This window comes from Chionomys nivalis, chromosome 21, assembly GCF_950005125.1.
Source record: "Chionomys nivalis chromosome 21, mChiNiv1.1, whole genome shotgun sequence".
In the NCBI taxonomy this organism is placed as follows: domain Eukaryota; kingdom Metazoa; phylum Chordata; class Mammalia; order Rodentia; family Cricetidae; genus Chionomys; species Chionomys nivalis.
Window position 1 is genome coordinate 16,188,863 of NC_080106.1, and position 21,189 is coordinate 16,210,051.

General features: G+C 40.5%; 1 protein-coding gene across 1 annotated transcript in view; it reads right to left on the reverse strand.

The window, feature by feature from the left end:
* Positions 1–21,189, reverse strand: part of Cntnap4 (contactin associated protein family member 4) — a 279,574-nt gene that overhangs the window by 119,688 nt on the left and 138,697 nt on the right. Inside the window, exon 4 of the mRNA XM_057753520.1 lies at positions 14,853–15,000. Coding sequence (XP_057609503.1) covers positions 14,853–15,000 — 148 coding nt within the window. The remainder of the gene's footprint in view (positions 1–14,852; positions 15,001–21,189) is intronic.

Genomic DNA, 21,189 nt, shown 5'->3' on the forward strand with positions numbered 1-21,189 from the left:
CATCAGCTCTGGCTAGAGCTTTTCAGTGTGTCATGGGAAGATTACAAGTTGTATTTCGGTCTCTGGTTTTATTGTTGACTTCTGTGACATGACCAAAGTAATCTAAATACTTGGTTTCCTTGTTTAGAAGACGCAGAGATTAAATTTCATGTTTCATATTACTAAGATGCTATGGAGATCAAACAAAAGTACCTCAGAGTCCCTACCTTGATGACAGTAATACCATTTTGATAAGGATATTATTTATTCACCTTGAAGATATCCTTTCCTTTGATCTACTGTTAAATTTTGAATGTAATAAATTTGTACTTTTATGTACGAACTCATTATTTAATTTATATCAAAATAATTTAATTAAATTTATTTACTTATTTTGCAGACTGACCACAGTTTCTCCTCCTTCCACTCCTCTTATTCCTTATTCCCCCCTCCCCTCTTTACTTCCCTCCCTGGAGTCCATTCCTTCTCTGCTTCTGTTTAAAAAAAAAGGCAGGCCTCCCATGGGTATCATCAAAGAATAGCATATCAAGTTGTGATAGGACTAAGGGTTTAGGCTCCCTGGTTGTCAGTTCAGACTCTGTGAGATCCTATGAGCCCCAGGTAGTTATTCTTATATCAAAATATTTTTAAAGTTTTTTTTTTTAAATTAAGTCTATGAGTCTGTGTTAGGTTTGTGCACATGTGTTTACTGTCCTCAAAGGCCAGAAAGGACATCATATCCTTTGGAACTGGGGTTACTGGCAACTGTGTGCCTCTTGATATGGGTACAGGAAAAGGAACTTCTAAAAGAGAAGTACATGCTCCAACCAATGAGTCACATTTATATATGTGTTCACCTATTCACTGAAATACTACAACAGCAGAAATATACCTGGTTGCCAATCTACTTCAAATACATCTACTCAGTCTTTTCTGTAACTCTGATCTTTTCTTTCCTATATCATTTACAATTTGGAAGCCCTTCTGGGCTCAGTAAATAGACTCATGAAAGCTATTTTTATACAGGTAATAGTTTTCATGTGTCTATTTGTCAATTGTTATTACATATGAACTATGACACATGACACTATGGAAGCTACAATTTCAGCCATGGGTCACATCCTGTCCTCAAAAGTCCTCCAATCCTAAGCAACAGACATTAATCTATTTACTGAACCCAGAAGGACTTCCAAATTGTAATGATATAGGAATGGACGCAAGGCTAGGAAATGAAAGACAGTGAACGAGTGCCGTGAGAAGGATGGAAAGGCTGAAGGGATGACATGGAAGAAGATGGAAATGGCTCACAGGAAGCACTATTTCCAGCAGGTCTCCATGACCACAGGAACTATTAATTCTGGGTCACCCTATTTTGTTTTTGTATTTACACCTAGAAATTAGTCACAGAACCTTATGTATGGCCATCACTTCTCAGTCAGTGTCCCTAAGGTCTTCCTGTTCAAAGCCCATGTGTTTAACAATTCTCTCTAACAGGCAGGACTTAAACTTCCAAGGGAAGTCTTCCTAACACTACAATGATGATAAAAGTCTTTAGAACTATTTTCTGCAGCTCCTGCTTTCTCCTGGGCATTTCACTTAAGCACACATTGTTCTCTGGAGGAAGACTGCTTCACTACCCCTGTCATGCCACCCATTGGACTCCGCTACCTACAAGTTCCATTCTGACCCACAAACCTGTGGAGCCCATCATCCTTCCCTTGCCCAACTATCTCCCACTGCATCAGCTGCATCCAGACACAAAGAAACCATCTGTAACAGTTGGAGAAAGGGACGGGTAGATGGAAGTAAAAGAGTACACTCAACAACATAAAAAACAATGTAGCACCTCCAGAACCTAGTGGTTCTACAACAGCAAGACCTGAACATCCTAACACAGATGAAGCAAAGGAAAACAACCTCAAGCAAACAAACAAACAAAAAAAAACATTATGAAGACAATAGAGACTCTTAAAGAAGAAATAAAAAAATTCCCTTAAAGAAATCAAGGAAAAAACAAGATATTGGAGGAAATCATTGAATCCCTTAAAGAAAGCCAAGAAAAATAACAATCGAGCAGGTGAAGGAAACAGTTGAAGTCTTGAAAATTGAAATAGAGTCAATAAAGAAAACACAAACCAAGGAAATTCTGGAAATGGAAAATCTGGGCAAATGAACAAGAACTATAGATGCAAGCATAGCCAGTAGAATACAAGAGATGAAAGAGAGACTCTCAGGCATTGAAGATACTATAGAGGAAATAGATGCACTGGAACAAGAAAATGTTTAATCCAGCAAAGTCCTAACATAAAACTTCCAGGAAATCTGGAACACCATAAAAAGACCAAACCTAAGAATAATAGGGATAGAAGGAGGAGAAGAATACCAGCTCAAAGGCACAGATAACATATTCAAAAAATAATAAAAGAAAAATTTCCAAACCTACAGAAAGACATACCTATGAAGACACAAGAAGCTTACAGAACACCAAATTCACGGCCAAAATTAAAAGTGTCCTCACTACATAATAATCAAAATGCTAAACATACAGAATAAAGAAAGAATATTAAGAGCTACAAAGGAAAAAGATCAAGTAACATATAAAGCAGACCCATCATAATAACATCCATCTTCTCACTGGAGACTTTGAAAGCCAGAAGGTCCTGGACAGTTGTTATACAGACACTAAGAAACCACAGATGCAAGCTCAGACTACTATACCCAGCAAAACTTTCAATCATCATAAACAGATAAAACAAGATATTCAATGACAAAATCAAGTTTAAACATCTTCACCAAACAATCCTGTCATAACTAGATATCAACATGTAGAAGAATGCAAATAGAACCATATGTATGACCATGCACAAATATCTAGTCCAAGTGGATAAAGACCTCAACACAAATCTAGTTACACTGAACCTGATAGAAGAGAAAGTGGGAAGTTGACTTGAATGCATTGGCACAGGAAACCACTTCCTAAATATAATACCATTAGCATAAACACTGAAAACATCAATTAATAAATGAAACCTTCTGAAACTGAAAAGCTTCTGTAAGGCAAATGACATGGCAAATAAGACAAAATACAGCCTCCAGAATGGGAAAAGATTTTTACCAACCCCACATCTGCCAGAGGGCTGACATCCAAAATATATAAATATCTCAAGAAATTAGTTAGCAAAATATCAAATATTCCAATTAAAATAGGGTAAAGATCTAAACAGATAATTCACAACAGAATAATCTCAAGTGGTTGAAAGACATTTAAGGAATTGCTCATTATTCTTAGTCAATTTTGAAATGAGAATCAAAACAACTCTGAGATATAATTTTACACCTGTCAGAATGGCTAAGATTAAAAACACTGATGACAGCTTATGCTGGAGAGGATGTGGAGTAAAGGGAATACTCCTCCACCTCTGGTGCATGTGTAAACTTATACAAACACTTTTAAAATCTGTACGACAGTCTGATAGAAAATTGGGTATCAATCTACCTCAAAACCCATCAATACCACCCTTGGGCATATACCTAAATTATGCTCAATCATACCATGAGGGAACTTGCTCAGCTATGTTCATAGCAGTTTTATTCATTATAGCCAGAACCTGGAAACCAATTAGATGCTCTTCACCTGAAGAATGGATAAAGAAAATGTGGTACATTTACACAATGGAGTATTACTCGGCTGTAAAAGAAGCAATGACATCATGAAATTTTCAGGTGAATGGATGGAACTAGGGGAAAAAATCATCCTGAGGTAACCTAAACCCAGAAATATAAACACAGTATGTACTCACTCATAAGTAGATATTAGATATAAAGCAAAGGATACCCAGGTTACAATCCACAGCTCCAGAGAAGCTAGGTACCAAGGAGAACGCAAAGAGAGACACATGGACCACCATTTTAGGAAGGGAAAGTAGATGGGATCTCCTGGGTAAACTGGGCAACAGGATGTATGAGTTAGGGGAGGGATGGAGAAGAGCAATGAATGAGACATCATCTTGATAGCGGGAGTCATTATGGGGTTAGGGAGAAACCTGGCAATTCCCAGGAATCCACAAGGATGACTCCAGCTAAGACTACCTGCAATAGTAGAGAGGGTACCTGACCTCTTACAGTCAGATTGGTGGGAAGGGGGGCTTGGTCCTGCCTCAGCTAGATGTACCAGGCTTTGTTGACTCCCCATGGGAGGCCTTATCTTTTCTGGAGAGTGAATAGGGGGTGCAGGGGTGGGGAGGAGCAGGAGGATGGGAGGGAGGGACAACTGTGGTTGGTATGTAAAATGGATTAAAGACCTCAATATCAGTCCTAACACACTGGACCTGATAGAAGAGAAAGTGGGAAGTACTCTACAACATATGGGCACAGGAGATCACTTCCTACGTATAACCCCAGCAGCACAGACATTAAGGGCATCATTGAATAAATGGGACCTCCTGAGACTGAGAAGCTTCTGTAAAGCAAAGGACACTGTCACTAAGACAAAAAGGCAACCCACTGACTGGGAGAAGATCTTCACCAACCCTGCAACTGACAAAGGTCTGATCTCCAAAATATATAAAGAACTCAAGAAACTAGACCGTAAAAGGCTAATCAACCCAATTATAAAATGGGGCACTGAGATGAACAGAGAATTCTCAACAGAAGAAGTTCAAATGGCCAAAAGACACTTAAGGTCATGCTCAACTTCCTTAGCCATCAGGGAAATGCAAATCAAGACAACTTTAAGATACCATCTTACACCTGTCAGAATGGCTAAAATAAAAAACACCAATGATAGATAGCCTTTGCTGGAGAAGTTGTGGAGAACGGGGTACACTCACCCATTGCTGGTGGGAATGCAAACTTGTGCAACCACTTTGGAAAGCAGTGTGGCGGTTTCTCAGGAAATTCGGGATCAACCTACCTCTGGATCCAGCAATACCACTCTTGGGAATATACCCAAGAGATGCCTTATCATACAACAAAAGTATATGCTCAACTATGTTCATAGTAGCATTGTTTGTAATAGCCAGAACCTGGAAACAACCTAGATGCCCTTCAATGGAAGAATGGATGAAGAAAGTATGGAATATATACATATTAGATTACTACTCTGCAGTAAAAAACAATGACTTCTTGAATTTTGCATGCAAATGGACAGAAATAGAAAACACTATCCTGAGTGAGGTGAGCCAGACCCAAAAAGAGGAACATGGGATGTACTCACTCATATTTGGTTTCTAGCCATAAATAAAGGACATTGAGCCTAAAATTCGTGATCCTAGAGAAGCTAAATAAGAAGGTGAACCCAAAGAAAAACATATAGGCATCCTCCTGAATATCAAACTTCATCAGGCGATGAAAGGAGACACAGACAGAGACCCACATTGGAGCACCGGACTGAAATCTCAAGGTCCAAATCAGGAGCAGAAGGAGAGAGAGCACGAGGAAACTCAGGACCGCGAGGGGTGCACCCACACACTGAGACAATGGGGATGTTGTATCGGGAACTCCCCAAGGCCAGCTGGCCTGGGTCTGAAAAAGCATGGGATAAAACCGGACTCGCTGAACATAGCGGACAATGAGGACTACTGAGAACTCAAGAACAATGGCAATGGGTTTTTGATCCTACTGCACGTACTGGCTTTGTGGGAGCCTAGGCAGTTTGGATGCTCACCTTACTAGACCTGGATGGAGGTGGGTGGTCCTTGGACTTCCCACAGGGCAGGGAACCCTGATTGCTCTTCGGACTGACGAAGGAGGGGGACTTGGTTGGGGGAGGGGGAGGGAAACGGGAGGTGGTGGTGGGGAGGAGGCAGAAATCTTTAATAAATAAATAAATTTTAAAAAAATTAAAAAAAGGCAGACAGTGTTCAAGAATCAGTCAAAGCATGGGTGGGCAGCCAAAGCACGAGTTCTCATTGATAACCTTCTTTTGAATATTCTCTTCTCAATTCCTAGTCTCTCTGGGGACCTGGCTCTGACCTCTGTCTCCTAAGTCTGGAATGACAGGGAAATTTTCTGCTTGCCCTTAGAAAATGCCGGGTGAATATGAAATCTCCAGGAATGTGCTTCTTGGCTTTAGAGAATCAAATACTTTCAATTTTATACCTGCTTTGAAATGAATTTTAGAGCTCTGAGTCAGTTTATAAAAAAATATCTACCTAGTTTGTTTACTTGTGGGTATCACATCAACCCAATCATAGCTATTCTGACTCAACGTACCAAAAAGGAAAGTCATTAATCTTCTTTTGAAGTTTGTAGTTACTGTAATCCATTTCTTTATCCAAGGTTGCCAAGTGAGCATATTTTCAATACCACCTTTTCTTTATATTATTTCCTAGTTAAAAGGAAAAAAAGAAAGAAACACTCCTTTCTCTTGTATTTGATTACGTCATATTATAGATTATTATAGAGATTATGAAAGAAATGCAGCTTTCACTTCTTTTATTTGTTTTCAAAATAAGAAATTGGAACCTTAATATCTTTCCTATGTGACTAATGGGGCTGTTAAAAATTGTAATCATGAGACCAGTGAGATAGCTCAGTGGGTAAAAGGGTTCGTTTCCAAGCCTGATAACTGAATTCAATCAATGGAACCTACATGATGGGAGGAGGGAACTACCACCCACAAATTGTCCAGAGAGGGGAGAGGGAGGGAGGGAGGGAGGGAGGGAGGGAGGGAGGGAGGGAGGGAGGGGGGGAGGGAAAAGCATAACTAGAAAGATAGTTCAGAAGTTAAGATTCTCTATGCTCTTGCTGAAGCTCCACATTTGGTTCCCAGCACCCATACCTAGCAGCTAACAACCACCTGTTAACTCCAGCTCCAAGGGATCCAGCGTCCTCTTTTGGCCTCCATGACACACACACACACACACACACACACACACACAATTTTCAAAAACAAAAATAAATCTTAAAAAATTAAATATTATCACGAACCCCTTCATTTAAATATACTTGGCATGTTTTGAAGTTTTAGAGATACTTTTTATTGATGCCATTTCTGTTGTGGGATGGCACAAGCCTACTCAATTACTTCTGAATTCTTTAGACACATTTTTGATGGATTTCCATATTTTCTTTTTTCATTTTCCAGTATTATAATACTAATGTGTATGTCAGAATTAACAGAACACCACTTATCAAGTAAAACTATTAGGACTATCCAAACGCTTTACAAAGAAAGAGAATTTGCATGCTGAATTTTGCTCTGACTAGGAGCTGTGTTCCTTTTAAACCTTGGCACAAAATAGGGTCCTTCAGCTATGTCTTACAGGATGAACAGTCAGATGAGAGCTGTGTCTAAGTTAGCTGTCAACTTTCAGCACTTACCATGAGAAACTTGCTCAATAAATATGTTTTTAGTTCAATAATAGGTTTTCTTTATCATAAATGAACATCTTTTAATTATTTGTCCTAACTAGACACATGGTAGAATAGATCAGGATCCTTAAAACAGAAAATTACTGTGTTGCTCTCTTTGAGTATTATGGTGGCTTAAGTAAAGATGTCCCCCCCCATTGGTGCGTATATTTTAATACTTTAATATTTAGTCATCAGGGAGTGTCATTATTTGAGAAGGATTGGAAGATACGGCCTTTTTGGAGAAAGCATGTCACTGAGTGTGGACTTTGAGTTTTCAAAGGCTCACACGAGGCCCAGTGTAGTTTTCTTTGCCTGAGATTCAGGATGTAACACTCAATGACGGTTCCAACGCCATTAGTGCTGCCATAATGACGATGACCTAACCCTCTGAAACTAAAAGCAAGTCCACAATTTAACTCTTCCTTTTATGAGAGTTGCCTTGGTCATGGTGTCTCTTCGCAGCAACAGAACACTGGCTAAGACAAATATTGTCTTCACCTTGGTAACTATCTGCTTTGCAGGAGTCTTTCTAATACTATATTTGTCTTCTAAGCTGAAATCTACTGACAGCATTGTTATACTCTGGATCTTAAGTGTTTTCTGACAGTCTGTGTAGACAAGGCTTGCCTCCTGCTATTAGGAAATAGTGAAAACCTTAAGAAATACATTCTAATAGTCTTCTAGTCTTTCAGCATGCTTCAGAAGGCACTGCGGACCTCCAGTCTCTTTTTTTCTCTCTCTTTTATTCATATCCCAACTGGGAAATGAACAGTTTTGCCACATTCTGTTGCAATAAAGCTCTGCTTTATCCCAAGCTACAAATCAACAAGCCAGTAGATCATGAGCTAAACTTCCAAAACAGTCAGAGCAAACGTTTGCTCTTCTTGAGTTGGGGATCACAAGTATCTATTGCAATATTGGAAAGCTGGCTCAGTGTATAATTCTAGTCTTCAGTGTTCAAGGCATTGCGAATTCACATTCCTATTTTTTTAAGTTAGCATGAGCTTTGTAATGATTGGCTTATGTTCCCTTGAATGAATAAAGCCCATAATTTCCTCTTACGTAGTCAATATTTAAGCAATTAAACGCCATAGTTCGGGACTTTTCTACATTTGTTCTCATCAAGTCTTCTCATTCACTTCTCCCTGTGCCCTGTTCATGACTGTCAGGGTTGAACATGCTGCTTGGATGATAGGGGAAGCCTCCCCGAGGTTCACCAAAATGCCCCCATTCACTCATCCATCTATCCAGATGATTGATAGCAGAAAGGAAACTGTTGTGCACCCGTACAGTGAGAACACACTGTGGAGAAGAAAGACTGTTTTGTGACAGCTGAAAACATCTCTTGGCCTGAAAGTGGGATATCAGGAAAGGGGAGAGGAACTATTACTTGCTGAGGGAAGAGAACTAGTAAGGCAATTATCTAGGTGGAAGAACGAAGGTAGAATATGGAGCAATTGCTGTAGGCATCAGGCAAAAGCTCCTGGGGCTAGAACAATTATAAAATTGTGGCATGTTACAGCAACTGAAATTAATTCAGTATGGCTAAATAGTTGGATATTCTTATTCTGTAGCAGAGGGGGGAAAAAAGACCATAGGCTACAAACTAAACATGCTTGCTCAAGATTACAGACAAGAAATTTTAAGTGCAGACTAAAGACATTGTCCAAGCAATTCATTCACAATTATGAACATTACCTCCTGTGGTTTAATCTCCACTTCCTAAGGGCATGTCAGAAACGTTCATTTTTACCCAGTTATTTTCCCACCCGACTTTTGTTTGCATCCTTGTGTTTGTCTTTGGAACACAAAGCATCTCCCCATCTAATCATCAAAGACTTTATTCTCTTTTCTTTCCTGTCTTCCATCACGCATGCCCTTCCATCCATCTCTTCTCTGGATCTATAAATATGTTCACAGCTGCAGGGGCCAACATATCTAAAATTTCCACTTTCCCTCTGATGCCATAAAATTTAGCTTCTGCTTCACTCCGTCCTCGGGAGACAACTTCAGGTTTGCTGACGTTAAAGTAGAGCAGGCTCTTAGAGACGGTTTTCTACACACCTGGCACCTCTTCATAATCAGTTGTTGCTCGAGCTTGTTGGAGCAGAGGGCAATAAAATTACAGGTGGGTCTCACAATAGCCATTTTCCCTGAAATGATCACAGGACAGCCTGAGTCTATAACTTTAGCAGGCACGTGTATTGCACAATATGGGAAGAAGCTGGCATTTAAAAAATGTGAAAAATAGGACTCATATTGCATAAATATGCTTGCTGCCAAGCCTAACAACCTGAGTTTGAGTCTTGGGACCTATGTGGAAGAGAGAACTGACTCCTGAAAACTGCCCTCTGACCTCCATAAGTAATGCACAGGTGTACACACACACACAATTACACATACAGTGATAAAATATATTCATTATATAAATAAATATATTAAATGTATGGAGGGTCTGCTCTAGTTGTAGAGAAGCATTCACATTATTTTTAAGGTACAAGTAGTTGTTGAAATTTAGCACTTCATTATTTTATTAGCAGTGACAGAGGGGGAACACTTTATGATTTACTAAGAAGTAAAATTTATGAGTGTTTCAGTTCTATATTGTCAACATGAAGGCTGGAGTGGCTTCATATTTCATAGGCACTTGAACTCAATGAGTCAACAACAGGATTAATTGTCCCTGTGTCCTCCTCCACAGCAGCCTATTCATTCTCCAGCCTAGTTTTCTAGATGCAATGACTCAGTGTCCCGTCACACTGTAACCAAGCTCTGATGCCTCGGTTTCTGCAGTAGACTCTTGACTCTGACCTTCTCCCCATTGGTGGACTGTTGCTCTAGTATGGTACACCAGCTGGCTTGCACAGGTGACATCAAAAGCATTCAATTATGCTTCTATATACATATTTAACTTCCCAACACATAACCTCCATTCCTGTCTGAGTCACCATTCACAATGCAAACTCATCCTCCAGCCTAGGGGCTGGCACTTCTCACATTAACTGACTTGATTAAAACAATCACCCCTCAGACATGCCCACAGCCCAACTCGATATAGACAACTTACTCATTAAGGCTCTCTTCCAGGTGATTCTAGATTTTATCAAGCTGACAATTAAAGTGAATCATTCCATGATCCATCAACTCTCTTTCCCGTGTTTGCCTGAGTGGAATAATTTCTTTTATCTGGAATCTCCTCCAATCTTACTGTGTGAAAATACATCTTAATTTCAAAACATACTGTTATCAAGTTCTGTTATTAACCTCAATCTTTGTCCCTCATATTAATAAGCTTTAATATTTCACAAGCTACAGTACTTTGCTTTGATGAGTACAATGTATTTCAACGTTTCACTGTCTTACTTAATAAAATATATACTATTTTAGATTTTCTCCATATAACCTTTATATAGAAAAATTCTCTCCTAAAAACAAAGTCAGTCTAAACATATTTGTGAATAAACACAAGGTCCTAGTAGCTGGGAAGAGCACTAACTTGAGAAAATTACATCATTCATTTTAGATTTTTGTCTAATATATGTTACCCGATCTTGGATAAAGTTCCTAATTTGTCTTTGATTCACTTCCTTCCATGTCAGATGTAAGGCACTTTGATGTTTACTAATCTTGAATGAATAGCACAGACAAAGCCTGTCCATGAACTATGTTATGTGAGTGCATCCCATGGCTGTTATCTGGGAAGGAGACCATGCCCCAAATACCATTGTTTCCTATTTACAGACGTTATAGCAGAATGCCCTCCAATGTCTAGAAAACTCTAGCCTGTTCTTGCCTACACCACTCAAAAGTATGGCAAACAAAATCAAAGAACTTGGTGCTTATGCTGAAAATATCCAGGCCCCTTCATTCATAAGTGGAAAAAGCCAATGGTTCCAACTATTCCTATGCCCAGTTACTGAAAACAGGTCTATGGCTCATTAGGTAGAAAATTCTGCTTGTCTCCTATTCTTGCATAAAATGGTGCTATTCATGTACCTACTCCTCTGTGCTGTTCAAACTAACTGTGAATAAATAACCTACAAATAATGTTCTTTGGTGCATAATAACTGTTTAATACTTGTTGGCTTTATGGTATCATGTGTAATTAACTAATACTCATACAAGGATGATGGCATAAATAGTTTGAGAATGTGATGACTATTCAACTGAAAGATTAAAGTTAATATGATCCAACCTATTCCTAGAAGTCATGTACACCCAAGCTAATTTTAAGTTAGTTTTTGACTCTCTATGAGAATATTCTTTCCATTAAACTGTTTACTTAATATCATTTAATAATTTAAAACTATGCATCCACCATTTTATATTGTCTCTGTCATACTATTTTATTCTGTGTATTTGAGCTTAAAATCTACTACTGCTTAAATCATGAGTCAGGGAGAAAAGGAGACTGATTGGTAGGTGGGAAATGTACTTTTCCTCAAAGTAGTAAATGCAATCACAACAAACTGGGTGTTTCAAAGAAGTTATGGGCCTGGATAGTAGAGAGACAGGCTATCCTGAGTCATAGGGCATCAAAGAGAACTCAAAGAAGCCTAAACCTCAGCAGGCACTACCTTATGGGTATTATAAGCAGTAATTAGGTGTCAGCAAAACAGGATTGAATTTACAGTCAAAATTCAAAAGTTATCAAGTATTGAAAGTGGGCAGATTGCTTCATTTCCCCAAGACTCAGTTTACTGTAGGAAATATAAGAATTAAAATTAGAATGTCTCTAAAAATGATCCATGTCACAGTGTATCCACAATCAATGTCAGCTCTTACTCTGCTGTAGTAAATATTTTTGCAAAATGAACACTCCATGGAGAATACAATTGACAATACAAAGCAGTCTGATATCTGTTTTCTTGTTTATCCATCATGCATGTATGAGTTTGGCTAACCTCGAGCATTTAAAGACATAGGCTGGGGATATGTACCCATGGTAGAGCACTTGTCTAGTGCATAACAAGTGCTAGATTCAATCCCCAGAACTGTAATAATAATAATAATAATAATAAATGTGTTAGAAATAAGACTGTCCAAGTTCTGACTTCCAGAACTTGATTAGGGTAGGCTATTTTTCAAAGGGTGTTTTTTCCCCAGGTCTGAAAACTATGAAATGAGAAGCAAACATATGCAGAGCAACTAAGCTGGACCGTGGAGGCCAAGAAAGCCAGCAGTCCAGCTGGGCAGATGGAGAAAAAGCTATTCTGGAACTCGGCTCTGTGATCCAGGAGCTGCAGGGAGCAAGAGCTTGACTCCTGGGCTACAAATCCAACTTTGCCACTTCCTGTCTATGCAGCCTGAGCAAGTCAACCATCCCAAGCCTTAGTTCTCTTTTGTGAACAAAATGGGAGAAGGGAAACATTATCTTGTCATAGTTACCTGGGTCCCTTTGAGATGTCATAAACATCTTTGTCTCGTGTCTATAAGAAGTACTCAATCAACTGGAAAACTCAGTCTAGATTCCCAGCATCCAAATGAAAATTCAGACACAATGACACAGGCCTATAATCCTAACACTAGGAAGTCAGACATGGAAAAATCTATAGGCTTCCTGCAAAGACTGTCTAGTGGAATTAGTGAGAACTCCAGGTTCAGCGAAAGACTAATCTTGGAAAAAGGGTGTTGGAGGAAGACCCCTGATAACAACCTCTGGCATCCACATACTATGGACACATGCACCCACATATACATAGCATGTATAAACACACACACACACACATACCACATGCACACAAAGAAACACCCTAGTGCATCTAGTAAGTACTCAGGCAAGTTCTTCTATTTTTAGAATTAGCAATATTAATGCTATTAATATTGGTATTGGTGCTGTTGCTAAATGAATTACTGTTCCATCAAACATCATTATTGTTGTTCTAGGAGCCTGAAGGGAAAAAATATTGATTGATGATGGTATTTAATACTAGGAACATCATTAAAATATACAAGGCACTCCAGGAAGTCTATACAATATGATCTCTTGACCTGACCGTTTTTAAAACTTCATCAGTGGTCTGGAGAGATGGCCTAACAATTAAGACTACAAACTGCTCTTCCAGAGGAAGCAAGTTCCATCCCGAGAACCTACATTTGTCAATTCACAGCTACCTGTAACTCAAGATCCAGGGGATCTGACGCCCTCTTCTGACCTCCACGGTACCTGCACACATGTTCACATACCCACTCATAGATACACAATTAAAATAATTATTAAAAAAAATCTTTGAAGACTTCATCAAGTCATCTGACTTCTTTCTGACATTTGCTTTTCTTCTGTGTTAGAAAAAGGAAGCAGGACATTGCCAGGACAGCATCCTAAAGTGATAGGTTACATATGAAATAAGAAACCATTAGTGGCTAAAAAATAAGCAAATAAATTTCTGCTGAGAGATAACGATGTTGTAAAATTGGACAGTCCTGAGCTCTTATTCTGAAGTTTCCCATGTGTTAGTTGTAAGACACTGGGTCAATGCCTGAATCTCCCAAAACCTCAACCTGTTTGTCTGATTAAACTTCTGACAGACCTTGCTAGCCAGCTCACTGCTCTCACAGAGGCCCCACCAGGGTGCTGTGGCTTGAGGTGGGGCTCTTCCCCATAAGAACAGGTAACAAAATGCTTCATTATGGGGAGACAGTGAAATCTGTGGCTTCTGCCTTTTTATGTGAAGATACTTCAAACGCATTTTATATTCTGGCAGAGGTCTTGGCTGTCTCTTTTAATTTATGCTGAGGGCATGATACACTTAAAACTGAATTCCTTGGCTTTCATAACAGCTGGCTGGTCATACTAGATGAACTGTTGTCTCTTAAAGTGAGGGTACCGACTTGAAGTTCTAAGTGTAACCCACTGAAGGAGATACAGTGTCTAAATACTCAGACCTACTTAATAGTGATAGTTTTGTAAGAAATGGGTACACACACATACATACACACACACGCACACACACACACACACACACACACACACACCGGGGTGTTTTTGCAAAACCATAAGCTACTTTGTGCATTGTCTATAAGAAACACTCAGGATTGGAGAGGTAGCTCAGGTGACATCGCCAGCACACACAGGAAAAGCCAGGACCAATGGCACAACCTTGGAATCCCAACACTAGGGTGAAGTGGGATGGGAAATAAAAATAGGCATATCCCTGAATCTCACTGGTCAGCTAGTAGCCGAATCAATTAGCTCCACACCAGTGAGAAACCCTGCCTCAAAAAACAAGGTAAAGAGCAATCACACACACACACACACACACACACACACACACACGCCCACAATGGGAAGAGAGAGAGAGCACAAATACACTTCATCGCTGAGTTCAAACGTTAAAGTTGAATGCTCCTGTAAATATTGGCATGTGTAGGTCACAAGAATAGCTTTCAACTGAAATCATTCCTGTCTGCTGTCTCTCTTCATACCTACAAATTTGATTTATTTCAGCGGGCAGTGTGGCTTTTCAAGAATCTCCTTTGATATCTGTTTCAATGTACTGGGTAAACAAAACACTTACGGTATGCACACCCGAACACCTCAATTCGCATTCCAATTCTGCCCTTGGGGTTCCATTCTAGAGGGATGAAGCGCAGAAACCTGGCTTTGATTGAAGGCTGGAGTCTATAGTACACAACGCTGTCTGCGTTCGCATTGCCAGCAAAACCCTGGAAGAAAAGGGAAAAGAAGGAACTCAGGGTATCTGGAGACTGTCGGTGTCACCTGCAATGACTGTCTATGTGCACACCCAGCCTTTACCTTTTCTCCTGTATGTGAATAGTGTCACTTTCAAATCAGATGAACAGTTTTGCCTCTCCATCCACGGAAGTGACTGCTACCTGCTTTTCTTTGTATTAAGAGAAATTTTTAAGTTACATCAGACCCATTAAATCAGCTTTCAACCAGGATACCCTCAATAAAAATTGCTTCTGCCAAACACAGATTAAATGTAAAAGCGTGCGTGCCTGAGGCTGCCAGCACTGCAGACAGCATGGGAAGAGCCGAGAAAATAATCTCTGTGTATTGAAAAACTCTTACCTGATTCAGCAAAGAAATTGGTCACCTGCTTGGCTATGGCACTTTCTCGGCTCCCTCATTAGCATAAACAAAGGCCTCCCCCCCAATAGGAACCCTGCTCTCTCTATCAGCTGCTAAGCTTCATCAGCACACTGCCTGGGTCTAGTCCAGAGCTGGAAGGGGAATGGGGAAGCGACGAGAATTTGGAAAGACCTGTGATTAGACTTACAGACTCTGGCCCCGGAAAACTAGAGAGACCTTTGGAATGACGCTAAGCCAGTACAGTCAAATTGCAGATGAGGAAATTGAAGGTCAGAAAGGTGGGGGAAAAAATCTCTGGTGTCTGCAAAAACCATTATACTGAGTGAGCCTGTGCTGGTTCCTTCCACAGTATTAATGCACATTCGCTGATGTAGAACTTGCCTGCAAACAGACACTGAACTCAATATCTTAGCCACTTCTGACAATATTTTTTAAAGATGTATTTATTTTATTTTATGTGTATGAGTGCCTGCATGTGTCTGTGCAAACCATGGACATGCCTGGTGCCTGCGAAGGGTAGAGGAAGGACAAAAACCTGCAAGGGTAGCAAGTGCTCTCAGGTATATCTCCGGCCTGGAGCCATTTTTATCTTTCCTAGCATGGGACTTCACATATGAAGAAAACAGCATGAAACAGAAGCTGTTTCTATCATTTATATTTTAGCTTTATTTATTCCCTACCTGTCTCTTCCAATTCTTCTTACCCATCTCCTTCCTCTCCTCCTCCTTTTTTTTCCCCATGGTCACAATTGGTTTATGTTGCAAAGGCATAGGAACGATGCTATTTCAGATGAAGGCTCAGGATGACAGGTCTCCCTAATATTCATCAATAAGGGACCAGGTTGGCAAGCGAGGACACAGGCAGCTGGCTCCATTACTATTACTTGGTACTAGTATTTACCAAAATAATTTCTAATATATTGTAAAGAAAGTATTGCATGTTTAAAACTCAGCTTAATTTGATTCCCCTAGCAATTAGTTTACTTCCTCTTGTCTCATCGGTGTTCTCAGGCTCCCTTGACATGAGCATTTCCACAGATGTACAGATTAGTTAGCTGCTTGCAAAAGAAGTCTGAAACCTGGGCACCTGTGATCTTTAATTCTCACCATCTATTTGACTGTATTTGGAACCAGATATGAAAAAAAATTAAGGATGCTTCTATGAGAGGATTTCCAAAAAGTAGAACTGACCCTGAATGGGGATGATACCTCCAATGGGCTGGGATTCTTGGCTGAAATGGGGAAAGGAAGCCGAGCATGTGTCACTCGGCTTCCGGACCAAGACTCTGGCTGCCCTGGCTTCCTCTCCATGATGGACTTTACTCTCAAACCAACAGTAGACTCTTCCCTTCATTTCCTTCTTGATGGGTATTTGGTCCCAACAAAAAGCAAAGCAACGAATACAGCTTGTCTTTCCATCCGCACTATGTCCACACCGTTCTACAAAGCATGCTCTCATCAGAGCTGTCATCGAAGCCTGCTCTTGGACCCTTCTTCTGTTTCCGCCTCCATTCATACCCCCACTTTCAATGTTTTCCCCAGTGATCAGTCTGTAAGACTTGGGCAGAATTAGAGTACCTCCTCCCTGTTTTCTTTGCCTCTCAGACAAAGCCCAAACCCCTCATCAAGTGTGACAACCACAACTGAGGTGTAGCCCCATGGAATCTCCTGAAAAGGTTAGATTAAGTCCTGGGTGAGACCTTTGCATATCATTTCCCCTTGTCTTGTCCATCTTTGTGGCCTCCACTTGAGACAAAATTCTTCTTCATCAAAGCTGCTAAGGTCGTGTATGTGGCTTCCCACATCAACTCTTCCATTTTTCTTTCTTCCTATTTCTCATTATTTGCAGGAGAGAGGGTTTTCCCATTTCCTATTATTTGGTTCTGATTATCTTACGCAACTAGCTGGAGTGCTCCAGTAAAGAAAGCTTGGGCCTTAATCAGCAACCACAGCAATGGAATTCCTGCTTGGCTCAAGGTGACTCCCAGCACGACAGTTGAACATTTCTGTTTGAGGAAGACCAGCCTTGAAAATGACATTAAAGACAGCTCAGCAGGTTTCTGAATGACCTGGCCTCACAGAGCACGGCCCAACCTCTGAAGACCTGTGCTGTGTTGCTCAGGACATGGAACGATCCAGCATGTCTCAGGCATACTAGATCACATAAATGTTCCTCCTTCCCTTTTCATCATTGCTGTAGATTACTGCTGCTCTTTGGCGGAGCACCTTCCTGGGCTGATGCAGTTTCCCACGATGTAACATAAGTAAGAGAACAGTTTAACCCCAGAGTCGTTGGACTCTGATTGTCAGGCCCTTTGAGAAAGTCCCTTTTCCTATTTCACTGGTCAAAGCATTTCACTAAGGATTAGGTAAGAAAGATTATCACACTAGCAAAACCCCCATTCTACCTTATCTCTATACAACAGAGGTTTCCATTTCTGGGCAGATCATGAGCACCTGCCTGAAAACTGGATATCCATGTACTCTAGTTTTTCTTTTAGGATGGGCAAGGCAAGGCACAACTTCAAACTTGAAATACGTTTTAAAGTTTTCTGTGCAGACCCCTAAGCATCGGTGTGTGTGCATGTGTGTGTGTGTTTGTGTGTATGTGTACATGTATATGCATATTTCACACAGTCCCTAGATATTGTGTGTGTGTTGTGCAAGTATGTGAATATGTGTATATGCATCTATCATGATGTCCTCCTGCATTGGTGTGAGTTTGTGTGTGTGTGTGTGTATCAACACATGTATATGCAAGTGTCATGAAGACCCTAGGCAGTGGTATGTGTATACACACCTGTATATTCATGTGCTTTGCAGACCCCAGGCACATATACATAAACACAATGGTGTGCACACATGCATGTGTGTACATGCATCTGAACAAACTCTCCACATCAAGGTTCTGTGCAGTCAGAGCTGACAGCCTGGTCTCCAGATACTAGATTCTACGTGTTGTCTATCAGTTCATCTCATACCTTTGATTCTAGTTCCTAGGTTCCACTGGCAGACTAATGTAATCTGTAATTATAATCCCTTGCCAAGTGAACAGGTGGATGATTAATTAGATGACCTTCCAAAAGATATCACATTTTTTCCAAAATTAATAGAATTTCACACATTCAGATAGCTGCAGTACAACGATCTCAGCTTCTTAAGGGACTGGGGAAAAAGATTCTCATATTGACAGTGATAACAGATGGGTAAATGGCATGGGAACTTATGTGGATGGCAATGTTTGGTTTTTACCTGATTGATTTATAGGATATTTAAAATTTTAAACATAAAGTATAAATATAAAATACATATCATTTGCATAAGTAATACAAATATCTTCCCTGGCGCAAGAAAAATTTTAGCAGTTCTCTCTTACAAAATCGTGAGGCTGAAGATAGTGGAACCTGAGATTTTTAAGTAAGCTGGCATTCTTTTTATAATTATTTTAAAAATTAAGATATTTATATAGGAAGTACAGGCGGTGATGTGGCTGGCAGAAGCAGCATCACGTAAGAACACTCAGGGAAGCTGGGCGGTGGTGGCACACGCCTTTAATCCCAGCACTCGGGAGGCAGAAGCAGGCGGATCTCTGGGAGTTCGAGGTCAGCCTGGTCTACAAGAGGTAGTTCCAGGACAGGAACCAAAAACTACGGAGAAACCCTGTCTCGAAAAATCAAAAAAAAAAAGAACACTCAGGGACCTTAAAAATCTTTCCACTGCAAAGTCATTTGGAAAAAATGTAGCATTGCTATTTCTCACATCAAAATCAGACTGGCATTATTTGCTTTCCATTGCCTGACCTGTTTACCTCATTTAAATCTCCAAATAACCAAGATTCAGTTTTAGATGCAACGCTTACAGAGAAAGTTTTCCGAGCATCTGTGGGGGTGCAAGATTGATCCCACATTACCTTACAAATGTAAGTTTCAAGGCCCATTGTCAAGTGTTAAATGCATCTACTTTACCAAGGAGACATTCTTCAGTCTGTTATGAAAAAAAGGCTTTTTTATATACCATCAAAATTCCTTTAAAAAAGAGAGAACAAAAAAAAAAAACACAGACTTTGTTGTTGGTTTTGTTTTCTTCTTTCAAAAGGACAAGGGATCACTATATAGCCAAGACTGGCCTCAAACTCAGCATCCTCCTGCCTCAGCTTCCAGGTACTGGGATCCAGGTGCCAGCAGGAAATACTTAAATTTAAATCTCTTTTTCCTTTTATTTTCCTTTTTTTTTATTTTTGGGATTGTATATTAGTTACGTTTCTCCCTTCTCTTTTCTTCTTAAAATAAACTGCACTACATGGATAAATTTATTCCTTCCTTTTAAGAGTTCGGTTTGGAGCCAGCCTCCATGAGGTGCACTTTAGACATTCAGGAAGTTCTCCCCAGCCCCCCATCCCAGGCGAGAGCTGTGAGAGGGGCCAGGAGTCTCCTTCTCAAATGCCCTCTACTACAATCAGAATGAGAAAGTCTCAGCAGGTACCTCTGCTTCCACACTTTCTCCCCAGCTCCAGCTGTCCCACAGAGTAAAAGGTTTTAGAGACAGGGACTCCCTGGGGGAAGTGGCTATTCGGAGGTGTGTGGGCCTTCAAGTCTACAGCACAATTCTGTCTCAGCCATTTCTCTCTTTCTGGTCAGCTGAGATGCTAGCCAGCTGTTGCCAGTGGCTCCCCCTGCCACAGAACTGCCTGGAGTCACGGCTTTCCTAGATTTCTGCCACATCCGTCAAACCAGAAGTCATATCAAATCCCCCCCATGAGTTATCTCTTCCCAGGAGTTTGGTCACCTTGACAAGAAAAGCAGCTAATGTCTCTGCCAAGCTGAATCTGAGACTGTGGTCTCCCACCTCCTCAGCTCCCGGAGAAGCCCTGCTTTTTCACCCTCCCTACTTTATCTCATAAGTTTTTCAGAGACTAAAAAATCTTAAGAGTTAAGAAGGAGAATAATAAGCGATGTCTTTTTCCCACTGGAATCGACTCAACCAGCACAAGCCTGGGAACCTACACCAAATCTTTGTGTTTGACTCCAGGCTTGCTCCCCAGGAGCGAATTCATGCCCAGTTCTGTTAGTCAGAGGCAATAACAAAGAACTGACTGCCATTTTTTTTTTCCCTAAACGGTCATGATGTCCAACTGTCTTCTATAAGCTCATGTCTGTATCCCTGGATTAGTGATGCACACAGCCTTCATCAGAGAAGGTTCCCATTACAGTGGTCATCAGTTAATGTAGAAACCAATAACTGGCCAAAATGCTGAGAATATGTGATGCTGAAGTCATTGACTCTAAAGTGGTATCTACACAGCGCACTCCAAAGCTCAGGGAATGTTCGGAAACAGTAAACAGAAAGAAGGTACGAGCCAGAGTATAGAGGAATACACAGCAGAAATACATCCACTGGACATAACATGTTCACCACTCCTGAACTCCATTGCAGCCATGTTGACCTGCACAACAGGTGCACAAGATTAGGTCCTGCCCATCCAAATTTTATCATGAATGAAGGAGGGACCGTGCGGCTCCACCCCTACCCAGAAGCTGATGGTTGTTCCAGGAGCTATCATTTTCTTCAGTGCTGTTGCCACTGAAAAGCGGCCTATACGCCAATAAATAACATCCCACACCGGGCAGTGGTGGCGCACGCCTTTAATCCCAGCACTTGGGAGGCAGAGGCAGGCGGATCTCTGCGAGTTCGAGACCAGCCTGGTCTACAAGAGCTAGTTCTAGGACAGGCTCCAAAACCACAGAGAAACCCTGTCTCAAAAAACCAAAATAAATAAATAAATAAATAAATAAAATAAAA